Genomic DNA, 25,650 nt, shown 5'->3' with positions numbered 1-25,650 from the left:
ATTTTTTCAACCAAATTTAAATTATCGGGCATTGTAATAGACTTAACATTTGATTTTCCCAGCATCTTTACCCCAGTGCACTTCCTATAGCAGTGGACTCCTTTCTTTAGAGAACCCCCTCCTGTCCAATTCCATGTGTCTTTTTGGGGTTGCCAATCACAGTAGTTCATCGTACTGGCCTCTGGGTGATAAGAATGACCCAGGTCCACCCTGTTGTATCTTGGCTACAGTGATTAATTCAGAGGTGAGCATGTGAGAGAAGGAGGGAGAAAATCCTTTTTTTTTCTTTCTTAGTTGAGTTTTTATTGGTTGTTTTGAGGATCAGTACAGACATTTCAATTTGTACACAATTCTTAATGTACGCACCGAAAATCTAAAAATCACATAGTTGTGATTCTTTTCTAAAAGTTATTCCAGTGACCTTCCAGCTTAAAATTTGGAGGCAAATTTTCCTTAACAGTATATCAAGTACCAAGATCTTCAAATGCTGATACACTGTTACATTGTTAAGTTCCATTAATTCACAATTTAATATCATATACACTACATGCTCAAATTCTCAATCTTGCACAGCACATTAACAGTTACTAGGAAAACTGGACTACTATGACCAAGATGTTACAGAGTGCCCAAGAATTCTGACCGGGAGAGCCAAGATCTACGAGTGGTTTACTTTAGGAAACAATTCTACCAAAAACAACATGGGAATAGAAGTAATTTAAAATATTCAAGACATAGTAAATGCGCGGCTGACTCCAAATTGCCATTTAGCATGCTTGGTATTATAGGATATAAAAACTACCCCATCTATGGAATGTTGAACTGACCCCAAGACAATCAAAGCCTCCCACATTCAATATCCCACTATTTCCTGGTTGAACCAAAAATTAAACAACCAGGAAATGATTTCACCTCTTAAAAAAAGCATTTACATTTAAAAAATGGGATGAGGTGGGATTCCCTCCTTCTTAAAAATGTTTCTAGAGCTACTAAAAAACTTGCATTACGAAATAGTTGATAAAAATATTCCTCTGGATTGTACAAGAAGGACGACAGGGACCACTGATAAGACATGGTTTACGGTATTAATCAGACTTGGCTTCTTTCTCTCTTGCTTCTTCGGAGGCTGGACTCTCCTCATTTTTAGTTTCTCCGTTTTCTGCCGGTGAGTCTTCTTTCGTTTCTTGGTTAGCCGCTTCAGCCTGTTTTCCCTTTGCTCCCCTTTTCCCCTTTGTTTGCACTTTTTGTCTGAAGATTTATCCTTTCCTGCCGCCTTTTTTGGCTTCGTTTCCACTTCTGCAGGAGCAGGTTTAGCTGACAACCTCTCCGACCTCCTCTTGGGCTCCTCCTTCGCTGCCCCCTCGGAGGCGACCTTCCTCTTGGGCATCGTGGCGGCCGGGCGGGCGCGTGCCGGGTGCCTGCGGGCCCGGGGTGCGCCGAGAGCCTTCGCGAAGCTGGGCTTGCTGGCCGCTGCCGCTCCTCCCGCCGCTCGAGCTGCTGCGACCTGCCGCGGCGGCGGTGGGAGAGCCGGAGGGAGAAAATCCTTTTCAGAAATTTCTCTCGAGGGGCGCCTGGGTGGCTCAGTCCGTTAAGCGTCTGCCTTCGGCTCAGGTCATGATCCCGGGGTCCTGGGATCGAGCCCCACATCGGGAAGCCTGCTTCTCCCTCTCCCACTTCCCTGCTTGTGTTCCCTCTCTGGCTGTCTCTCTCTCTCTCAAATCAATAAATTAAAAAAAAAAATTTTCTCTTGACTTAGATGAGAAATTTCTGTCTCTTGGGATCATAGAGTTGTGGAAGGATTCCCAGCTCCTTCTTCACTACCTGAAGGAAATCCTGTGCACAGTGGGACTGAAAGAGTGGGCGAAAGGAGTCCTGACAGCATCAGTGCCTAATTTCAGGCCATAACGTTTCCAGTTTCTCTAGTTCCTTTGGTTTTTCATGTCTGATCCACCCATTACCAAAAATTCTTTCTTGTTTAAGTTGGTTTGATTTGGGTTGTTCATTGCTCCAGAAAGTATCCTCACTAATTTATACCCCAGGTAGCATTCAAGTCTCGCCGTTATAAAGAATACAGTGAAGAAACTTAGGGTTGATACATCTTTTGCATACATGCATGCTCTCTGTCCTCGTTAAGAAACATTTCCAACTGGGCGCCTGGGTGGCTCAGATGGTTAAGCGTCTGCCTTCGGCTCAGGTCATGATCCCGGGGTCCTGGGATCGAGCCCCACATCGGGAAGCCTGCTTCTCCCTCTCCCACTTCCCTGCTTGTGTTCCCTCTCTGGCTGTCTCTCTCTCTCTCAAATCAATAAATTAAAAAAAAAAATTTTCTCTTGACTTAGATGAGAAATTTCTGTCTCTTGGGATCATAGAGTTGTGGAAGGATTCCCAGCTCCTTCTTCACTACCTGAAGGAAATCCTGTGCACAGTGGGACTGAAAGAGTGGGCGAAAGGAGTCCTGACAGCATCAGTGCCTAATTTCAGGCCATAACGTTTCCAGTTTCTCTAGTTCCTTTGGTTTTTCATGTCTGATCCACCCATTACCACAAAATTCTTTCTTGTTTAAGTTGGTTTGATTTGGGTTGTTCATTGCTCCAGAAAGTATCCTCACTAATTTATACCCCAGGTAGCATTCAAGTCTCGCCGTTATAAAGAATACAGTGAAGAAACTTAGGGTTGATACATCTTTTGCATACATGCATGCTCTCTGTCCTCGTTAAGAAACATTTCCAACTGGGCGCCTGGGTGGCTCAGATGGTTAAGCGTCTGCCTTCGGCTCAGGTCATGATCCCAGGGTCCTGGGATGGAGTCCCACATAGGGCTCCCTGCTCCTTGGGAGCCTGCTTCTCCCTCTGCCTCTCTCTCTCTCTCTGTCTCTCATGAATAAATAAATAAAATCTTTAAAAAAAAAAAAAGAAACATTTCCAATATAGGAGGTGCTGGGTCATAGAAATCTGAAAGGATTTTGATGTGTGAAATTGCCTTCAGAAAGGTTGTCCATTTATACTTTTATAAGAAGTGTATATGTCCCTATTTCCACATAGTCACAAGTATATTGAGTAGTATTAATTTTTTTAATTCCCAACTAGATAAAAGATATACTGCTTTTCTTTTCTTTTTTTTTAAATTTTATTTATTTATTTGACACAGAGAGAGAGCGATCACAAGTAGGCAGACAGGCCGGCAGAGGGAGAGGAAGAAGCAGGCTCCCCGCCGAGCATGGAGCCCGATGAGGCGCTCCATCCCAGGACGCTGGGATCATGACCTGAGCCGAAGGCAGAGGGTTAACCAACTGAGCCACCCAGGTGCCCCGATATATTGCTTTTCTAATGATAACTGTTCCCATACTTGTGTTCCCAAGTATGTCTTTTTTTTTTTTTTTTTTTTTTTTGTATTTTAAATCAATATGTCTGTCTATTCCTGCTTTGAAGGTTCTCAACTGTTTTTTTTTTTTTAAGATTTTATTTATTTATTTGACAGAGAGGTAGAGGCACAGCGAGAGAGGGAACACAAGCAGGGGGAGTAGGAAAGAGAGAAGCAGGCTTCCCACCGAGCAGGGAGCCCGATGCGGGGCTCGATCCCAGGACCCTGAGATCATGACCGGAGCTGAAGGCAGTCGCTTAACCAACTGAGCCACCCAGGCGCCCCCCAAGTATGTCTTAATAATAAAAAGAGAACAAAGATCAAATATGGATGGAAATTTGGAATGAAATCAGAAAAAAAGGGAGGAGTCCAAAATTTATTCTGAGAGCATTACCGCTGTGAATACTCAACCCTGGGTTTTCTCCCAGAATAGGTATTAAGGACTGGCTGAGCCAGTATGAATGTTTCAGGGAGAAATTAATTTGAGGAAGTGTACAGAAGTCCTAGCCGGGGTTACCACCTTAGCCTGAGGCTCCAGTAGGTGATTGGCTAGAGCATTAATCAAAGCGCCACACCCTGTGTGGTTTATATATATGTTATAGCAGGGACGCAGACTTCTGGTTCCTGCTCTTGAGGAATCTCACCCACAAGGATGTGGACTCAGCTCCTTCTAGGAATATTGACCCTATCACTAGCCATTGCAGAAAAATATCTCTTGTAAGTGCTTGGCGTCAGAGTTGATTTAGGGCAGGTGGCTTCTTTGTCTATTTTTCTCAAATGTAAATATGGGAGAGAAGAGATAACCTCTGATTTGTTTTAATTTCCTTCTCATCTGTTCCTTCTTTGGTTCCATTTCTCCTCTACCCAGAGAGAAAGGCAGAGGCACTGAAAGGAAGCTTTAAGAAAAAAAAAGAAGGGGCGACTCCTCATACCCTGTTCTCTGTAATAGAATTAATTTCCTTCCTGGTACCCTAGGTGTAGGTTCTCAGTGATGGCCTCCTAATTGTGGTTAGTTTAAGGATGTACACAGCTTAAGGCTGAGTTATTTGTTACTCATCTGCTTCTCCATTATAGAAAATAAGGTTCATAAAGGCAGGGAATCAGTCTGTTTAATTCACTGCTATATGCTGAGTGCTTATGAGAGGGCTTAATTTTTCACTGAATGAATGAATCATTACTGACCCGAAATCCTTTTGCTTCCTTAATAGAAACTATCTGGTGACAGTACCAGCCCAGCTTAACTTCCCCTCTACCCAGAAAGTTTGTTTGGATCTGCGCCCGGGGTCCCATGATGTAAAATTCACTATTACTCTGGAGACCAAGAACAAGACTCAGAAGTTGCTAGAAACTTCTGAATCGAAGAAAAGACCCTTGCAGTGCATCTCCTTTCCGGTAAGCACAGATTCAACCCCAACTTTGCTCCCTTCCTTTTTTATCCTCCTTCCTAGGCACTTAGGCAATCTACTCTTGTCACAGTCTTCAAACCTGTCTCTCCTAAACCTAAACTCAACTCCTGGCCATAATGCATTCATAGTTTCCTTGACCTTGGATTTCTTCTTTTAGTTTTTGACTAACCTCTGAATATGGTTTCCCTTCTTCTTCCTGGCAACTTGTTTTATGGCCCTACCCTTGCTACCCCCATCTAACTCAGTTGATTCCAGTCCCCAATATCCTACTCCTCCACAGAGCTAGTTGCCTTCTCTTGTTCAGGTACCACCTCCTGCTGGTGGTACAGAAGAAGTGGCTACAATGTGGGCGTCGGCGACCGGAAGTAATATCAGCTTGGAGGAGAAGAAAAAGGTTTTAATTCAGAGGCAGGGGAATGGCATCTTTATACAAACTGACAAACCTATCTACAACCCAGGGCAGGAAGGTAAGAGACACACAGATGGGATTCGACAAAATACAGGGCAAACTACTGCAAATATTCAGAAAGAGGGGCTTTGTGGTTTGGTGGGAGGTCTATGGAAGAAGGCAGGAGGGAGGAAGGGTCACAAGTTTTGAAGACACGCTGTGTTACATAAGCAGGAATAAGTGGGTGGAGTTGCTAGTATGTGTGTGTATCTGAAACAAAAGTACACATTTTTTCCTGGGATGGAATTTTGCAAGTTTAACTGGGCTGCTGTGGACCAGCTGCTTGTGTGTGAATAAAAGCATCAAGGGCATTTGGCTTGAACCCCTGGTATTTGTACTTTGTGCCTTCTTCCTTAGAAGGGCATTCCGTTCTAATGTTTCCAAGTCAGGAGCTGTGAAGAGAAACCCTTTGGGTGCTTTGATCTCTCTCCCAGACTTAGTTGTTTTTTTTTTTTTTAAAGTAAAACCTGATGGAATTTTGCTGACTCAGAAGTATGTGTGGGGAAGTAGAAAGGGTGGAAGAAAGACTCAGCGAGGGGAAAATTCCCTTTGACAATGCCTCCTGTTCTGTTCTAGTGCACTTCCCCATTGTCACCCTGAACAGCAGCTTTGTTCCAGTGAGTGACAAGGTGAGAATTTAGTTGGGAAGAGGGAAGGGGAGAGGAGTAGAGCAGACTGAGAGAGAGTAGGCAAAAGGAGAAGAGATTCTTTCTAAAAGTGTGATGAGTGAAGTCCTCTGAGATGCAGAATGTTTGTGCTAGCCTCAGGGTGTAAGTCTAAACCCTCTTTGTCCCATCTCCTAAAAACAGGCAGCATGCCCGGTTCTCAAGTGGATAGCTGAGGACATCCATTAGGTTAACATTCCTGAGAAATGCTCATATTAAAAGGGTTTTTAAAGGGCACCTGGGTGACTCAGTCGGTTAAGTGTCTGCCTTCGGCTCAGGTCATGATCCCAGGGTTCTGGAATTGAGCCCCGCGTCGGGCTCTCTGCTCAGGAGGGAGTCTGCTTCTCCCTCTCCCACTCCCTGCTGCTTGCATTCCCTCTCTCGCTGTGTCTCTCTCTGTCAAATAAATAGAATCTTAAAAAAAAAAAAAAAAAAAAAGACTACATTACGAGCCAAAGGTAAAAAGGTGGTAACATTTGGCGATTACTTAAATGCTCCTTGAACAGCTCAATCCCTGGAATCCTAAGTCTTATGATACGTTTGATCTCAATTTAGGGCTTGTGTCGTTTTTACATTTCTGAAACACTTACCTCTCGGTGATCCCTGTTGCTTTCTTTCTCCTTCAGTCACAGCCCAGGATACATGCTGTGTCATGAAGCTTTTATTTATTTTTATTTTATTTTATTATTATTTTTTAAAGATTTTATTTATTTATTTGAGAGAGAGAGAATGAGAGAGAGCGAGTACATGAGAGGGGGGAGGGTCCGAGGGAGAAGCAGGCTCCCCGCCGAGCAGGGAGCCCGCTGCGGGACTCGATGCGGGACTTGAGGGACTCCAGGATCATGACCTGAGCCGAAGGCAGTCGCTTAACCAACTGAGCCACCCAGGCGCCCTGTCATGAAGCTTTTTAAGATAATGATAGGGCAAGTGTTATTTTTATTTCCCTCTCCATGTTCTCAGAGCTTGTTTCCTTTCCCTATACAGACAGTGAAGCAATCAGCTTATTGATTAGTAGCTTCCTCCACCACTACTTTCTTCCCCAATTTAGAATTCTTTTCAGTTGCTCCTTCCTATCACCTGTACCTTTCTTCATCAATCTGGTTTAATATTGCCGACTTTCTCAACAGACTCTTTTTTTTTTTTAATTTTTATTTATTTATTCATGAGAGACAGAGAGAGAGAGAGGCAGAGGGAGAAGGAGGCTCCCAAGGAGCAGGGAGCCCGATGCGGGACTCGATCCCAGGACCCTGAGATCATGACCTGAGCCGAAGGCAGACGCTTAACCAACTGAGCCACCCAGGCGCCCTGTCATGAAGCTTTTTAAGATAATGATAGGGCAAGTGTTATTTTTATTTCCCTCTCCATGTTCTCAGAGCTTGTTTCCTTTCCCTATACAGACAGTGAAGCGATCAGCTTATTGATTAGTAGCTTCCTCCACCACTACTTTCTTCCCCAATTTAGAATTCTTCTCAGTTGCTCCTTCCTATCACCTGTACCTTTCTTCATCAATCTGGTTTAATATTGCCGACTTTCTCAACAGACTCTTTTTTTTTTTTTAATTTTTATTTATTTATTCATGAGAGACAGAGAGAGAGAGAGGCAGAGGGAGAAGGAGGCTCCCAAGGAGCAGGGAGCCCGATGCGGGACTCGATCCCAGGTCCCTGAGATCATGACCTGAGCCGAAGGCAGACGCTTAACCATCTGAGCCACCCAGGCGCCCCTCAACAGACTCTTAATCCCAGAGCTGAAAGGAGGAAGTGCTAGGGGAGAGCGTGACCACCACAGCCAAGCGTTAGTTCAGACTCTATCGCTCCCTGAAGGTGGATCTCAGTAGCCACCCTTGTTACACTGTCCTCTGCTCAGATTAGACCCCAGTACTGAGAGTTGTTCAGATTTCCATCCTTATTCTCTATTTCTGTTGTAAAATTACTCCTCCTCTTCACACCGTCTCTTTAGCCATCCCCCCACTCCAAGTTCCAACTTGAAACACTGAAAATTTGAAACTCCAGTTTGAAACACTGAGATAAACGGAAGGAATTTTACTAAGAAACTGAGGGACAAAAATTGTGAGGTTACAGAGCACAATATTTTATCCTTAGGCAACTGAAGTATACTTGACATTAACTGAGCCTCTCTGGGTTGGTTGCTACAACCATTATTCAGGAATCTCAGCCTGCTTCTGGTTGGAAATGCTATCTTCCTAGCATTGTTGAACACTTGGTTTTTTCTGGAGCCTACTTCTGGATAATTGGTGTCCTCCCTGCTTCTTGACTCTCTGTGTGAGAAAAGTACTTTGTCATCTGAGACGTGTTCTTTTTCTGTACTTTTTAGCAATCCATAGTCGTCTCATTTTTGTCTCCTTATTGTCTGTATAGCTCTGGTTTGTAAAAAATCCTGTCTCCCCCTTGATCCTGAGGGAGAGCAGGATGTGCCACCCCAAAATGGGCCACTTTGCCATGTGGATTATTTTGAGCTGAAGGCAGTGAAGAGCCAAAATACTCAGAAAAAATATTTTACCTCTCCTTTAACTGACTAAAAGAACTTATACAGTAGGGGAGGCACTGGGTAGCTCAGTCAGTGGAACGTCTGACTCTTGATTTTGGCTCAGGTCAGATCTCAGGGTCGTGAAATCGAGCCCTACTTTGGGCTCCATGCTCAGCATGGAGTCTGCTTGAGATTCTTCCTTTCTCCCTCCCCCTGCTCATGCTCTCTGTCTCTCTCTAAAATAAATAAATAAAATCTTAAAAAAAAAAAAGAACTTATATGGGGGCATGACCCAGTTACCAGATATAACTTTTTTTATCTAAAAGATTTATCTGCATGGTAGGGCAAACATTTGATTACCAACCATCTGCTCTTCTGATCTTCCTGTGAATTGTCCTATTTCCCACTGAAGCCCCAAGCCCCTATTTCTCATTCCTTAGCTCAATTGCCTGGCTGCCTTTGAGTCTCATTGTCCAAATGTATGTAATTAAATTTTTCTCCTGTTAATCCATCTTATATCAATTTAATTATTAGACCAGCCAAAAAACCTAGAAGGGAAGAAGGGAAAATTTTCTGTTCCTATAATCCTTATCTCTCATTTTTTGGCTTTTCTGAAGAATTGCCATTATCCTGGATATCAAGGTTGATAGTTGTATTTAGTGATGCTCTGCTTGTTTTCACTGGTTGACATCATGTGGTACTTGGTTCAAGAATCAAAGGCAAGCACCATCTTGATTTCATTCCCTTTTCCTTCCAAGTGAGATCCAATTCTTGTACCCTCTCTGAGTCCCCTATATTTAAATTCCAGCTTTCAATCCCATTTAGTTTTTAAGTGTATATAATACTAACTGGAATGCCCCGAGTTCAGTAAGTGTACAGTCTCTCATCAGAGTCTTAATTATATTAACATTTTAGACATTCTCCCTCTTTGTCTTAGATTTATTTGAGAGAGAGAGGTGGCAGGGGCAGAGGGAGAAGGAGCGAGAATCTGAAGCCAACTCTGCAATGAGCGTAGAGTCTGATTCGAGGCTTGGTCTCATGACACCGAGATCCTGACCTGAGCCGAAACTAAGAGTTAGTGCCTTAACCGACTGCACCACCCAGACGCCCCTAACATTTTAGACATTCTAATTACCAATTTCCTTAGCTATGATTTTGTACAATTCTAACGATTACAATTTGAAAAAATCAGAAGATCTTATACAAACAACACAATAAAAAGATGATTTTCTCAAAGATTATCTGCAGCAGTCATTTTGTTCTCAATTTTTTATTACAAGAATTTTCAAGGACGCCTGGGTGGCTCAGTTAAGCGTCTGCCTTCGGCTCAGGTCATGATCCCAGGATACTGGGATCGAGTCCCGCATCGGGCTCCTGCTCAGCAGGGAGTCTGCTTCTCCCTCTGCCTGCCGCTCCCCCTGCTTGTGCTCTCTCTCTCTCAGACAAATAAATAAATTAATTTAAAAAAAAAGAATTTTCAAACATAACATTCATTATGTTTCATTTTGCCATACTCATTTTAATCGATATTTTTTTTTTCTGAATCATTTAAAAGTAAGTTGCAGACATCTTAACATGTTACTAGTGAACACTTTAGCACGTATCTTTTTTTTTATATTCTTATGTTAATCCCCATACATTACATCATTAGTTTTAGATGAAGTGTTCCATGATTCATTGTTTGTGCACAACACCCAGTGCTCCATACAGAATGTGCCCTCCTCAATACCCACCACCAGGCCAACCCATCTTCCCACCCCCCTCCCCTCTAGAACCCTGTTTGTTTTTCAGAGTCCATCGTCTCTCACGGTTCGTCTACCCCTCCGATTTCCCCCGCTTCATTCTTCCCCTCCCGCTACCTTCTTCTTCTTCTTCTTTTTTTTTTTTTTCTTAACATATATTGCATTATTTGTTTCAGAGGTACAGATCTGAGATTCAACAGTCTTGCACAATTCACAGCGCTTACCAGAGCACATACCCTCCCCAGTGTCTATCACCCAGTCACCCCATCCCTCCCACCCCACCCCCCACTCCAACAACACTCAGTTTGTTTCCTGCGATTAAGAATTCCTCATATCAGTGAGATCATATGATACATGTCTTTCTCTGTTTGACTTATTTCACTCAACATAATACCCTCCAGTTCCATCCATGTCGTTGCAAATGGCAAGATCTCATTCCTTTTGATGGCTGCATAATATTCCATTGTATATATATACCACATCTTCTTTATCCATTCATCTGTCGATGGACATCTTGGCTCTTTCCACAGTTTGGCTATTGTGGACATTGCTGCTATAAACATCGGGGTGCACGTACCCCTTCGGATCCCTACTTTTGTATCTTTGGGGTAAATACCCAGTAGTAGCACGTGTCTTTTTAAAAGTAGATCTTAGGGGCGCCTGGGTGGCTCAGTCGTTAAGCGTCTGCCTTCGGCTCAGGTCATGATCCCAGGGTCCTTGGATAGAGCCCCGCATCGGGCTCCCTGCTCAGCAGGAAGCCTGCTTCTCCCTCTCCCACTCCTGCCGACTGAGCCACCCAGGCGGCCCTAAGTTTTTTTATTATTTAATGTAAGTTCTATGCCCAACATGGGGCTTGGACTCACAACCTCGAAATCAGGAGTCCCATGCTCTACTGACTGAGCCAGCCAGGTGCCCCTGTCTTCTTTTTTTTCTAATTAGCAAGTAATTTTGGTGACACTTTGGCGCCTAGCCCAGTAACCTGTTCACCACTAACCTTTTTTTTTTTTAAAGATTTTATTTATTTATTTTGAGAGAGAGGATGAGAGGAGAGAGAGAGCACATGAGAGGGGGGAGGGTCAGAGGGAGAAGCAGACTCCCTGCTGAGCAGGGAGCCCGATACGGGACTCCAGGATCATGACCTGAGCCGAAGGCAGTCGCTTAACCAACTGAGCCACCCAGGCGCCCCAAACCTTTTGGTTTTAACATGCATTTTCTTGAAGTCCTTTGATAGAACTCTTTTTTTAATTTTTAAAAAATTTTTAAAAAATTTTATTTATTTATTTGACAGACAGACAGACAGAGAGCACAAGCAGGGGGCAGCAGAGGGAGAGGGAGAAGCAGGCTCTCTGCTGAGCAGGGAGCCGGATGCGGGGCTCTATCCCCAGGACCCTGGAATCATGACCTGAGCCAAATGCAGATGCTTAACTGACTGAGGCACCCAGGCGTCCTGATGTAACTCTTTTAAACAAAATATTTTTTAGAAATTAAATGTTACCATGTTGCCAGTGACATCAGACAGCAGAGGAGGAGGCAAGGAGATAGTTGGCTCCCAAGAAGAGGTTTAAACATCGGGGAGCTTCCAGATGTTAAGACTTTCTTTTAAGGCATGTTGTGGTAGCGTTCAGCCCCAGAGCACTAAGGGATGCTGAAGGGTCTGAAGCTTCATTTCTTTTCTTTCTTTCTTTTTTTGTTTTTTATTTATTTATTTGACAGAGAGACAGCGAGAGAGGGAACACAAGCAGGGGGAGTGGGAGAGGGAGAAGCAGGCTTCCCGCAGAGCAGGGAGCCCGATGCAGGGCTCGATCCCAGGACCCTGGGATCATGACCTGAGCTGAAGGCAGATGCTTAATGACTGAGCCACCCAGGTGCCCCTGAAGCTTCATTTCTTCAAATGTTCTGGAGACTGGCAATCCCTTTGAAGAAATCTCTTCTCTCTCCTCCCCTAGCCAATAAGTTTTTACTCCATTGTTATCCTGATGAGGGCACAGAAGAACCATTTAGGAAGAAGAAATGGGCAACAGAGAAAGAAAGAAGCGCTTGTGAACTTTCTGCTTTCAGCCCATCCTTATTGCTTATCCTGCTCTAACCCACATTATCTGATTTTCCTTTTCAGTACTCCATGGCGGAGCTGCAGGTAAGTCGAAGTTTCCTTTTCTTTTCCGTCAGTTGTGGAAAAGGGGAAATGAATTTGGTGCTAAACCTTGAAGCCCCAGAAACAACTCGGAGATCTTGGCCCAGAGCCCGAGACTCTGCCCAAGTACTGAGCACCCAGAGCTCACCCAAGCTGCGCCTGTTCTCCTGCCTGCGCCCCCACCCTCTCAGTCCTGAGGCTCTGTAGAGAAGGACATCACTCCGCTGCGACTAGCCCTCCCCCTCTGATTCCTCTGACTTCTCTGTGCCATGCCAGTTCATCCAGGCTTGGTTCTGTACTCCTCTGATTCTAATGACTATTGTCATAGACACTCAGCCGTTGAATATGACACGAATACCTGTGGGAAGTGCTAAGAATGAAAGGGACTAGAAGGATGAATGCCCCACAGCAACCCCTCCATTGTTCTGTTAGATTATCTGTTGGGTATCTTGTGATAAATTCCTTCAGTGTTGCCCCTAAATAGGTACCAAGAATAAACACTCTTTGTAAAGGACATCCAAAAGCCCACTTTCTGAAACTGGTGATAACCCCTTTGAGGAGTCAGTCTGATTATTTGAATCCACAAAGATGCTTTTCGTCCCAAGTGGGGTCGGACCTATGGGAAAATTTATTTCATTTAGTAATAAAGAAAATCATAAATGAAACAGGAAGCTGTTCTTCCTGGATACAGACCACGGGGGTCATGGGCAATGAGTGGGATTCTTCACCTGCGCTTTGTGTCTTTACCTGCTTTTTTGCAGTGCATAGTGAGAAACAGGCAGGTACCTCATGAGTTTCTTTCTAATGAACACAGGATCCAAATAGGAACAGGATTGCACAGTGGCTGGAGGTGGTGCCTGAGCAAGGCATTGTAGACCTGTCCTTCCATCTGGCACCAGAAGCAACGCTGGGAACCTATACAGTAGAAGTGGCTGGGGGCGCGACCTTTGGCATCTTCAGTGTGGAAGAATATGGTAGGTAGGAGAATTAGTAGGTCAACGTGTTGGACATAATCTTGTCCCCAGATCAGCAAAGGTAAAGTAAAATCTACTATTGGAAGGGATTTTTTTAAATTCATTTTCGAATCCATGCTAAACCAGCCAATAACTTTAGGAGCATTTTGCCTTCATAATCGCCCTTAATTTAATTAATTTAAATATGACTGTTTTTATTCCCCTCTGTCCACTACCTGTATGGTCAAATCCTCTTCCTCTTCCTTTCCCATTTCTGTTTCCACTCTCTCCAGTGTTGCCTAAATTTAAGGTGGACGTGATAGAGCCCAAGCAGTTATCAACAGTAGAAGAATCCTTCTTAGTGACAATCTGTTGTAGGTAAGAATAAAGCTCTGGATCTGGTGGAGAGTAAAGCTATATTAGAAGAGTGACACGGGAGTGTCATGGGGAGAGAGATTATGGAGGCAGTGGTGAAAACTTAAGCTTTTTATGTGATCCAGAGTCCCGACTTCTCCAAGAACACATTTTCTTTTTTCTTTTTCTTCTTTTTTTAAAGATTTTATTTATTTATTTGAGAGAGAGCACATGAGAGGGGGGAGGGTCAGAGGGAGAAGCAGACTCCCCGCTGAGCAGGGAGCCCGACGTGGGACTTGATCCTGGGACTCCAGGATCATGACCTGAGCCGAAGGCAGTTGCTTAACCAACTGAGCCATCCAGGCGCCCAAGAACACATTTTCTAATTGTGTCTCTGCTCTTACTTTCCACCGCTCGCTCGCTCAATCAGCATTATTGATGCAGTGTCTACCTTATGCAGAACACAGTATTGAGTCCCATGGAGAGATAGGAGTAAGGAGAATGAAAAACACGGTCTCTGTCCTTCCGATGGTACTTATTGTGTAGTGGCAATATTGTAAGGCTTTGAGTAAAACAGGGAAGTGAACAAGACTAATGAAGGACTGTTAGTACTTTGGGAAGTTGGAGTAGGGGAAAGAAGGGACAGTGGTGTTTTGGAAGAGGAGGGTTGGATCTCAAGTGCAATCTCCCAGCTCTGACTTCTCATGCTTTTCTGGGTTAGGTACACCTGTGGAAAGTCCATGCTAGGGGCAGTGCAGGTATCAGTGTGTCAAAAGGCATATACTTACCATTTTCCAGAGGCAGAATGGGAACAGCTACCTGACAAATGCAGGAACCTTTCTGGACAGGTGAGTAAATGGGATGTAGAAAAGGAACCTTATTCATATGTCCTAATGAGTAACTAAGCACCTATATAAAAAAGTGGCAAAGGAATTTAAGAAACAAAACAGATGAACATGGGGGGAAAAAAGAGAGAGGCTCTTAACTATAGAGAACAAACTGAGGGTTGCAGAAGAGGAGAGGGGTGGGGGGATGGGTTAAATGGGTGATGGGCATTAAGGAGGGCACGTGATGTAATGAGCACTGGGTGTTATATGTAAGTGATGAATCACAAAATTCTACTACTGAAACTAATCTTACACTCTGTGTTAACCAACTGAAATTTAAATAAAAACTTAAGAAGGAAAAAAAATATGTTGGAAGGTGGTAAAAATAAAAAGTGGCAAAAAGCCCAAAGTAGAAATCATTTCATACAATTATTGCCCCAGTTCCAAAGAACAAAGCAGTCTTCTTTATTCTAAACAGATGAAGTCTTTTTTATTTATTTATTTTTATTTTATTTTATTTTATTTTTAAAGATTTTATTTATTTGACAGAGAGAGAGACAGTGAGAGAGGGAACACAAGCAGGGGGAGTGGCAGAGGGAGAAGCAGGCTTCCCGCTGAGCAGAGAGCCCGATGTGGGGCTCAATCCCAGGACCCTAGGATCATGACCTGAGCTGAAGGCAGCTCCTTAACGACTGAGCCACCCAGGCGCCCCTTTATTTATTTATTTTTTAAGATTTTGTTTATCTATTTGACACAGAGAGAGAAAGAGACAGCACAAGCAGGGAGAGGGAGAGGGAGGAGCAGACCCCCCACGGCCAAGCAGGGAGCCCAATGCGGGGACTCGATCCTGGGATCAGACCTGAGCCAAAGGCAGACGCCCAACCGACTGAGCCACCCAGGCGCCCCAGATGAAGTCTTTTTTAAAATCTGCCTTGGAGTCAAGAAATTAACCTAAATCCTTGGGAGATACAATTTTCCTGTCCTGCAGTTGGTTCTTTTCCCCCCTATATCTTGGATCTTCAAAGTTGTTTCATGATTGTGTATGTGCAGGTGTATACTCTATTGTTATAGGAGAGTTTTTCTATCTTCAAAGTGGAGAAACTAAAGCATGGAGATAAGAATTTCTTTCGATAGTACATTATGAAATGGGAGTAAAAGTTAGGTTATTCATCCTCTCTCTCTCTCTCTCCCTGATTGCTTCACTAGACTGACAAAGCAGGATGCTTCTCCACTTCTGTGGACATGTCCACCTTCAACCTCACTGGTTACATGTACAGCCACACCATCAATATTGTGGCTACTGTGGTGGAGGAAGGAACAGGTAGGTAGGATAGTCCTTGGTTCATTAAGAAAAGAGAAAGGGGCAGCTGGGTGGCTCAGTTGTTGGGCGTCTGCCTTCGGCTCGGGTCATGATCCCAGGGTCTTGGAATCGAGCCCTACATCGGGCTCCCTGCTTGGTGGGAAGCCTACTTCTCCCTCTCCCACTCCCCCTGCTTGTGTTCTCTCTCCCGCTGTGCCTCTCTCTGTCAAATAAATAAATAAAATCTTTAAAAAAGAAAGAAAAGAAAAGAGAAAGGAGAAGGGCTGTTCTAGGGATAAACTTAGAGGACTCAAGACTTACCCTCACTAGTGTTTGGGAATGACTCTGTTCCTAGTTCACAGTCAAAGGGAAATGTCAGATTCCAACGTGTCATCTGTTCCTAGTTCCCTAAAAGGTTGGGAAGGAGGAGTTTGTTTGGATCTTTGGCCAGAAATATGTTCAACTTCATGCTTCCAGTAGCACCGTCCTTTCAGGGATTTTTTTGTTAAACATGAAGATGAGGATATCAGGTATTTCAGTTGTCATACATTTGGTTTCCCTCTGCAGGAGTAGAAGCCAATACCACTCAGGATATCAACATTTCTTCACAAGTGGGATCAATAACCTTTGAAGACACCAAAAATTTTTATTACCCCAGTTTCCCCTTCAGTGGGAAGGTATGTTGAAACATATCTCTACACAAAAAATGCTTAACCATCCACTGTTGCCTTCTTCCTGTAGACATATAATAATGGCTAATTTAGCGTTGTTCTAAGTACTCTACAGGTATTTACTTATTTAATCTTTACAACTATCTAATGAGGTAGAAACTATTATTGGCCCCATTTTACAGATGAGGAGACTGAGGCACAGAGAGGTTAAGTGATTTTCCAAAAGTTATACAGCTAGTAAGTAGTAACTAGGATCAAACCCAGGCAGCCTGCATCCAGAGTATATACTCTTAATTCCTTATGCTGTGCTGCCCTTAATCTCACATGAGATGTGCTTTGAATATGAATGTGACTTTATTGCCTTTCCCAATGCCAAGGGCTCATAATCTAATGTTCAAATCTTTGAATTTTAGACCTGCAAGGTATCTAGAGAAATCACCTAGTGTGGCTCCTCAGCTAAGCAAGATTAATGTTAAACTTTCCTCGACAGAGAACCATTCATAGCTCCTTAAGCCGTTTCTTCAGAGATTTTAAAATTTCCTTTGTGTCTTCTTTCTTTCTTTTAAAAACAAAACAAAACAAAACATTTATTTATTTAAGTAATCCCTATATCCAGTGTGGGGCTTGAACTCAGACCTCCAGATCAAGAGGTGCATGCTCTCCCAACTGAGCCAGCAGGCTCCCCTCGTGTCTTCTTTCTGATACTTAACAATCTATCTATTTTTTTTAACTTCCAAATAACTGCTCCACACAATAACCTTGTATATTTTTAGATCCATTTAGAACCATCCTTAGTCATCTTTTCTCTAGACCAAGAGTGATCCAGATTTTCTTAGAGCCTAAGGATTATACAATTGGGGAGTGGAAGGGGACTCTGTTTAAAAAAATTAAAGCAAAGTAATGTACAGAGAGCCTTGGAAGGGGCCTATGTAAATGAAGGGTCCTAAAGCTTCATTAGCTACATGGCAAATCTACTTCTGCTCCAGGCTGAGCTACTTCTGTTTGTTTCTCATTTCCTCATAGATGTTAGTTTCCAACGCTTGAATCAAATTTACCTGTTTCTGGACTCTTTCCTGAAATGTATTCTTAGAGTTTATCACCTCACTTTACCTCATACTTGAACCTACTCCAAACCTAACTCTAATGCCCCAATAACCTTCATGCCACAGATAAGAGTTAGGGGCCATGATGGCTCCCTTCTCAAGAATCATTCAGTATTTCTGGTGATTTATGGCATAAATGGAACCATCAACCAGACCCTAACTACTGACAATGATGGCCTTGCTCCCTTCAAGCTGGATACAGTTAATTGGAATGGGGGAGATATTTCTCTGGAGGTAAGGCTTCCCTGAGGGAAAACTTCAAACTTTTCCTGTTTTTTTCCCCTCCTCCCTCATTTGTAATTCTATCTCCATCACTCACCAGTCCTGCTTCCCAGTTGACAAAAGTTTGTTTTGTTTTGTTTTTAAAGATTTATTTATTTATGGGGGGGAGGGGCAGAGGGAGAGGGAGAGAGAATCTCATGCAAATTCCCTTCAGAGCACGGAACCTGACATGGAACTTAATCCCAGGACCCTGATGAGATCATGACCTGAGCCGAAACCAAGAGTAGGATGCTCAACCAACTGAGACACCCAGGTGCCTCAGGGTTTTTTTGGTTTTAAATATCAATCTAATAAATGACCGTTCAGATAAAAATTGTTATTTCTACTAATTCATCTTACAACTTATCCCCATCTCTATTTGATCCTATATTTAAAATCAGAGTAGGGAGGAAAAAATTGTTGAGAGTCATTTTCTTCCTCCCTATCCCCCTCTTTTCACCTGCCCTGAGCCATTACTCATAAAAATGGCAAAGAAGAAAACTCTAGATTTTGGATAACTTGTATGGAAGGCTACTCATATCAGTTATCAACTGTGACACAATGCTCAATAAACAACTACAAAACTTCAATATTATACAACAACAAGGCTTTATTGCTCGTGCTCGTGCCTATTTGTCAGATAGGCAGATGTGCTGATCTTGGTGGACTTTCTCACATGTTTGTGGCTGAAGGCCAGTGTCTCATGCGCCAGCAAGCTATCCCAGGTATATTCTGATGGCAGCGATGAGATGCAAGAGCAAAAGTGGACACCCAAGGATTTTTCCAAGCCTCTACTTATCTTGCATATGCTCACATCCCATTCCCAACAAGTCACGTGGTGGGCCTGCAGTTAGACTAGAAGGGCAATGTAAGATTACATGGTAAAGGACATTAACAGGGGAGGGATGGATTGTGCCATTATGCAATCATTCAGCTATACTACTTAAGCAAACACATACAATTTATGTTGTGGCTAATTTAGTTCTTTACACAAGGCATTACTCAATCACTCTACTTAGAAATACTTATTTTTAATCTTATTATCCTTTATGCCTTGTTTTCTCATCCCTAGGATGTATTCTTTAATTTCTATGTAATCTTAGTCGTGCTTATCCATATATCCCCTGCGTCAGTCCCTGAAGGTTTATCATCCACAATTGCCCGTTACTTGGCAGTTATCATTCAGTCCTTCACTCCTCTGGATACTAAAGTGCTGCTGTTGTGGATTTCTCAAATATCCTTGGCTGGACCTCTAGTAAAATATCTACATGCCATTCTTAGGCAGTGAAGATTTGAGAGAGATCTGTTTGAAAACCATAACAAGCCCATGGGCTTACTATGGTCAAGGTATGTGTTAAGAGTCTTTTTCTTTCTCCCTTTTCTTAGGGCAGATTCCAAATGGAAGATTCGGTACACTATCCAGGACAGAGGCCTCATTACTACCAAAATGGCTATCTGCACCTGCAGTCCTTCTAGAGCACAACTTGGAGCTTCCTTGACATCCACCCACTACATGGGATCTTGGCGTGTGGCCAGCCCCAGGAAGTGCTGGTGGATTATTACATTGATCCAGAGGATGCAAACCCTGACCAGGAAGTCCTCTTCTCCTACTATGTGAGACAGGGAAATGAGGGCTGGTGAAAGTGCACTGGGGAAGGACAGGAAATGAGGAGGGTGAGCCGGAGAGGGTGGGTAGACTGTCTAGAGACATAATGCAAGTCCCAGAGGTAATTTCAAAATGTTTGGAAGCCATATTTAAAAAATTAAAAGAATAGGTAAAACTAATTTTATTTATTTATTTATTTAAAAAGCTGTATTTATTTATGAGAGAGAGAGAAAGAGAGCACATGTGTATCAATGGGGGGAGAGGCAGAGGAAAAGGGAGAGAGAGGATCCCAAGCAGATTCCCTGCTGAGCACAGAGCCTGACCTGGGACTCCATTCCAGGACCCCGAGATCATGGCCTGAGCTGAAATCAAGAATGCCCTGCTTTGGGACCCCTGGGTGGCTCAGTCAGGTAAGCATCTGCCTTCAGCTCAGGTTATGATCCCGGGGTCCTGGGATCAAGTCCCACATCAGGTTCCTTGCTCAGTGGGGAGCCTGCTTCTCCCTCTGCCTGCCACTCCCCCTGCTTGTGCTCTCTCTCTGTGTGTCAAATAAATAAATAAAATCTTTAAAAAAAAAAGAAGAATCCCCTGTTTAACCAACTGAGCTAGCCAGGTGCCCCTAGGTAAGACTAATTTTAAAAATATATTTTGGGGGGGCACCTGGGTGGCTCAGATGGTTAAGCATCTGCCTTCGGCTCAGGTCATGATCCCAGGGTCCTGGGATCGAGTCCCACATCGGGCTCTCTGCTCCTTGGGAGCCTGCTTCTCCCTCTGCCTCTCTCTCTCTGTCTCTCATGAATAAATAAATAAAATCTTAAAAAAAAAAAGATTAAAGGCTTAAAAAAAAAAAATATATATATTTTGGGGGGCATCTGGCTGACCCAGTCGGGGGAGGTACAGCTCTTGATCTGTGGGTCCTGCGTTCGAGCCCCACATTGTATGTAGAGATTACTTAAATAAGTAAATAAACTAAAAGAAAAAGTATTTTATTTAACCCAGTGTATCCAACATATGAGCATGTCAACATGAAATCCACATCAGAATTATGAATAGATATTTCATATGGTATGTATTTTATAGTAGCCACATTTCAAAGGCTCCAGCAGTCACCTGTGGCCAGTGGCTACTGTATTGCCCAGTGTAGGTGTAAAGGATGGGGAGGAATGAGAAAAAAGAGATTTTAAACAGGGAAATTGTGTGGGAAGATAACATGAGGAATTAAGGATAAAATGTTGTTGGTTGGGGCTGAATGGGAGCTGGGTGGGTGAGTGGGGGAGAGCGTGAGGAGGGGATGGGACTCGGAATAAATTTCATTGGTCAGTATTTTAAAATAGATGATAAAGGTTAAAATTAGCATGGATAGCAGCTTTGTTGTGTAAAACTATAACTTGTAGCTTGGAAGAAATGTATAAAGATAAGCAGCTTTACTGGTCACCTTGGTGATAGTGAGAAATTAGATTTGTGTAAATCCTGGGTTTGATGGCCTAGAGTCTCCATTCTCTTATCATCCTCTCAAAGTTTCTGAGGGATTTTTCTCCCCATTGATTCATTTCAGTGTCTTCGTCAAGCTGAAACAATCATCCTGATGCAACAGAGTGAATGGTCAGAGTGATAGCACCCGCAGTCCCTTCAGGACAGGGGTGTAGCGAGGCCCAGGAGAAGTAGCCGGCTGATCAGTGTAGAAGGGCTGAGTGTCAGCTGGGAGTCCGAGCAGCTGGCCATAGAGCCCACGACAGCCCTGCTTCGAAAGTTTCACCGAATTTGGTTTCAAGGGAGTGAACAGGAAGGGAGACTCAGGCAAAGGGGAGTTCTCCTCCAAAGACTCAAATGTCAGAAGGGCTCAAGTCAATTTTTTTTTTTTTAAAGATTTTATTTATTTATTTATTTGAGACAGAGAGAGAGACAGAGAGCATGAGAGGGAGGAGGGTCAGAGGGAGAAGCAGACTCCCTGCCGAGCAGGGAGGGCTCAAGTCAATTTAAAGCACACACATTTCCATTGAATTTTGAATTGAGGGATAATAAAGAAAAAGGTCATGAAGGTGGATTTTAGGTAATGTTATGTTATAAGGATTATAAGAGAATAAAACCTGGAGACTTTGAGGAATTGGTGGACAGCTCTCTACTGTGAAGAGTGGTTTCTCCTCCGTTTGGCCGGAGATACTGATGACCTTTGTCTCCTCCCATCCACCCCCGTGGTTCTCAGGCAGACCTCACCCTCCAGGAGGAAGAGTCAGCAGGGCTCTTGGCACCGTCTGACATCTGACCACCTGATGGACACTGTGTGAAGTATTGACCCAGGCTCTGGAGCCATGAAAGGAGCCTCTCTTTATGGAGAGGTGCAGGGATGCTCCGGAGTAGGGTCAAGGCTAAACTCTCATAGCTTCCATGCTGTTGATTTTTTTTTTTTTTTCTTTTTTAGTTAATAGGGAAAGGGCATCTGGAGATGGCGGGGCAGAAACACCTGAACTTTGAGAAGGAAGGTGAGTGTTTACGCTTCTGTTGAAAGACCAAAGGATATTTTAAACTTCCAGGAAATGTTATACTAGAAGCAAAAGAAGAAGCAATGAGAGCAGCACACTAACGATAACCATAGGAGAGCAGGAAAATGGGAAGCAGCTTGCAGCATGAGGCCGGCAGCAGGTTCAATGAGAAGAGCAGACAAGTGGTTGGAGGTCGTTGGTAGAAGGGTGTGCGTTCTCATCCCTGTGTATCCCCTCTTCTTCTTCTTCTTTTTTTTTTTTTTTGAAGATTTTATTTATTTCTTTGACAGAGAGAGACACAGCGAGAGAGGGAACACAAGCAGGGGGAGTGGGAGAGGGGGAAGCAGGCTTCCCACGGAGCAGGGAGCCCGATGCCGGGCTCGATCCCAGGACCCTGGGATCATGACCTGAGCCGAAGGCAGACACTTAACGACTGAGCCACCCAGGCGCCCCAAATTTTATTTATTTATTTGACAGAGAGAGACACAGTGAGAGAGGGAACACAAGCAGGGGGAGTGGGAGAGGGGGAAGCAGGCTTCCCGCCAAGCAGGGAGCCCAATGCGGGGCTTGATCCCAGGACCCTGGGATCATGACCCGAGCCGAACACAGACGCTTAATGACTGAGCCACCCAGGCACCCCATCCCTATCCCTACTTTTCTTTTTTTAATTTTTTTTTTTTAAGATTTTATTTATTCATTTGACAGAGAGAGACACAGCAAGAGAGGGAACACAAGCAGGGGGAGGGGAAGAGGGAGAAGCAGGCTTCCCGCGGAGCAGGGAGCCCGATGCGGGGCTCGATCCCAGGACTCTGAGATCCTGACCTGAGCCAAAGGCAGACGCTTAACGACTGAGCCACCCAGGCGCCCCAAATTTTATTTATTTATTTGACAGAGAGAGACACAGCGAGAGAGGGAACACAAGCAGGGGGAGTGGGAGAGGGACAAGCAGGCTTCCCGCCAAGCAGGGAGCCCGATGCGGGGCTCGATCCCAGGACCCCGGGATCATGACCTGAGCCGAAGGCAGACGCCCAACGACTGAGCCACCCAGGCGCCCCATCCCCTCTTCTTTTTCAGGAACAAAAGGCTCCTTTTCCCTCTCACTGACCTTCACTTCCAGACTAGCCCCTGACCCTTCCCTGGTGATCTATGCCATTTTTCCCAGTGGAGGCATTATAGCTGACAAAATTCAGTTCTCAGTAGAGATGTTTGACAATCAGGTAAAATGGCAGCTGAGGAAGGTGAAGAAAAGGTCTGGGCATAGAGAGAGATCACATGTATGCTGAGGTTGGAGATCAGGCAGGGGCAGGGAAATAAGAAGATCATATTGAAGTGGATGTCATTGTTGTATTTATGTCTTTAGTATGTTTTGTTGAAATCTATCTCCCACTTCCTTTTAAGAAGTCGTGCTGGGAACTTGTATATTCTATAAAGCTATTCTTTCTTTCTAGTTTTTGTCTCAAACTTTCTATGTTATTCTGTGCTATGCTGCTCGCTTTTTCCAATTGTACCACAAGAGAGGAGTTCTAAAAGGACTAGACTTAAAAAAAAAAAAAAAAAAAAGATCAGTATAAAAGTGAAGGAATGGGCTTGAATGCCAGAGTTGGGGCATATTGGCTGATGTTCCAAATGACATTGTTTCACCTTCTCTCCAGGCTGACCTGACCCCTCAGTTGTACTTCTCCCTTCCACGGGTTTCCCTTGGCTTCTCACCTCCGCAGCAGCTTCCAGGAGCAGATGTGGAAGTACAGCTACAGGCAGCTCCTGGGTCCCCGTGTGCAGTCCGGGCTGTGGGTGAGAGTGTCTTACTACTTAGGCCAGAGACAGAGCAGAGCAACGATTCTGTGAGGAGTCTGCTAATGGGGTGGGAACAGGGAGTTGACAGGGAAGACAGTTTGACTGAATTAGAATAAAAGATGGGTTTCAGGGAGTGGGAAAGAAAGTCTGAGGGAAATAGTGCACCACCATAAGGTGGTAGAAAAGCTGGTGTGGAAGTGAAGGTCAAATGATGGTATGAGAAAGGCATGGATCATGTGGACATAGAGGTAGGGAATTTGTAATAGGAGATAATTATTGAAAAAGGTGAGAAAGAGATCAAAATTTAGAAAGTAGGGAAGGGATGGGGTGGCTGGATGGCTCAGGTGGTTGAGCGTCTGACTCTTGATCTCAGCTCAGGTCTTGGTCTCGGGGTCGTGAGTTCAAGCCCCACATTGGAGCCCAGCGTGGAGTCTACTTAAAAAAAAAAGGGGGGGGAAATGGGGCGCCTGGGTGGCTCAGTCGTTATGTGTCTGCCTTCAGCTCAGGTCAGGATCCCAGGGTCCTGGGATCGAGCCCCACATCGGGCTCCCTGCTCGGCGGGAAGGCTGCTTCTCCCTCTCCCACTCCCCCTGCTTGTGTTCCCTCTCTCGCTGTGTCTCTCTCTGTCAAATAAATAAAATATTAAAAAAAAAAAGTAGGAAGAGATTATGATGGAATAAATATAAGAAGAATTCTGGCATAATGAAGAGAAATAATACAAGAACAGTGAACTGTGGCACCAGAATCTGAGTGAAGTTTCTCAGATGATTTCACTGTGTTAATAGTTTATTTCCTTTTCCCCTCCTATTTCAGGTCTATAGGATGTTCTCATTCTGGTATGGTCACTACCCCTATCAGGTGGCAGAATATGATGAGTGTCCAATGTCTGGCTCCTGGGACGCTCCTCAGCCCCTCTCAATTATGTGGAGACCTTGGTTCTCTGAAGGCATGGACCTTTTCCATTTTTTCCAGGTAGATGTTCTTACCCATTTTGTTCTTATAGAAACAATGGTGGTGGGGTGGAGGGTGAAGGAAAGTCCATATCTAAAAAAGCAGAGAGACTCATGTGGGCACTGAAGGGATAAAATCTTGGAAGAAACTCCTGATATGTGAGGTAGCCTCTCTTGGTCCTTATGCTTGAAGAAGGGGCCCAGTTGCCTGATTGCATTGGAAAGAGCCACTATGAGAGGCTGTGGGCAGCCTCTTTCGGTCCCTGAACAAACTGATTTCCATGGGATCAGCCGAGAAGGAAAAATGAGGAAAGGTAGACCAGAGGTCTCTTACTATTGTTATAAAAAGTACTACATGAGTAGAAATTGAGTACTTTATGAGTAGAAGTTGGGGATGCTGTGGCCCAAGGCTGACCAGGAAGTCTCTGAAGTCAGGAACCATGTCTTGTTCATCTTTGTATTCTAATGACTGATCCTTCATAATACTCAATGTATTTTTGTTGAATTAACTGAGCCGATATGGTTCCTGCCCTCAGAAAGTTCAGTCTAAATCGAATAATAATGACACAGTGACTAATATTTGGGAGAAGCGTTAAACATATTTGACAATGAAATAAGTGGAATACTATTCAGCCATAAAAAAAAGAATGAAATCTTGCCATTTACGACAACATGGTTGGATCCTGAGGGCATTATGCTTAGTGAAATAAGACAGAGAAAGACAAATGCTATATGACCTCACTTATACATGGAATCTACAAAACAATGACAACAGTAAAACCAAGCTCATAGGTACACAGAACAATGTGGTGGTTACCAGAGGCAGGGGCTGGGGGTGGGCAAAATGAGTGAAGGTTGTCAAAAGGTACAGACATTCAGTTGTAAGATAAATAAGTCCTGGGGATGTAATATACAGTGTGGTGACAGCATGGTTGACATTGTATTGCATATTTGCAAGTTGCTAAAGAGTAGATCTTAAAACTTCTCATCCCAAGAAAAAAAATTTTTCTAACTATGTATGGTGATGGATGTTAACTAGACTTATTGTGGTGATCATTTTGCAAAGTATATTTTTAAAAAAATTGAAGGCCTTTCACATTAGCTGACAGAAGCAA

General features: G+C 43.8%; 1 protein-coding gene and 1 pseudogene across 1 annotated transcript in view; one reads left to right on the top strand and one right to left on the bottom strand.

Annotated features, from left to right (window-relative positions):
* Nucleotides 1-750: 750 nt before the first annotated feature.
* Nucleotides 751-2,147, bottom strand: LOC123843992 (non-histone chromosomal protein HMG-14-like; annotated as a pseudogene).
* A 1,581-nt stretch (nt 2,148-3,728) lies between these two features.
* The window catches only part of A2ML1 (alpha-2-macroglobulin like 1), a 35,277-nt gene continuing 13,355 nt past the window's right edge, over nt 3,729-25,650 (top strand). Inside the window, 16 exon segments of the mRNA XM_064590288.1 lie at nt 3,729-4,077; nt 4,569-4,752; nt 5,071-5,233; nt 5,791-5,843; nt 12,219-12,239; nt 13,051-13,210; nt 13,483-13,567; nt 14,265-14,391; nt 15,577-15,691; nt 16,238-16,347; nt 17,511-17,678; nt 19,092-19,319; nt 21,731-21,791; nt 22,866-23,008; nt 23,462-23,632; nt 24,399-24,557. Coding sequence (XP_064446358.1) covers nt 4,013-4,077; nt 4,569-4,752; nt 5,071-5,233; nt 5,791-5,843; nt 12,219-12,239; nt 13,051-13,210; nt 13,483-13,567; nt 14,265-14,391; nt 15,577-15,691; nt 16,238-16,347; nt 17,511-17,678; nt 19,092-19,319; nt 21,731-21,791; nt 22,866-23,008; nt 23,462-23,632; nt 24,399-24,557 — 2,013 coding nt within the window. The 5' untranslated portion in view covers nt 3,729-4,012.

This window comes from Mirounga angustirostris, unplaced genomic scaffold (assembly GCF_029215605.1).
Source record: "Mirounga angustirostris isolate CCGP_5_RB_7025 unplaced genomic scaffold, mMirAng1.0.hap1 SCAF_5, whole genome shotgun sequence".
Taxonomy (NCBI): domain Eukaryota; kingdom Metazoa; phylum Chordata; class Mammalia; order Carnivora; family Phocidae; genus Mirounga; species Mirounga angustirostris.
Note: the sequence above shows the minus strand (reverse complement) of the source record. Positions and strands in the feature narration are given on the sequence as shown.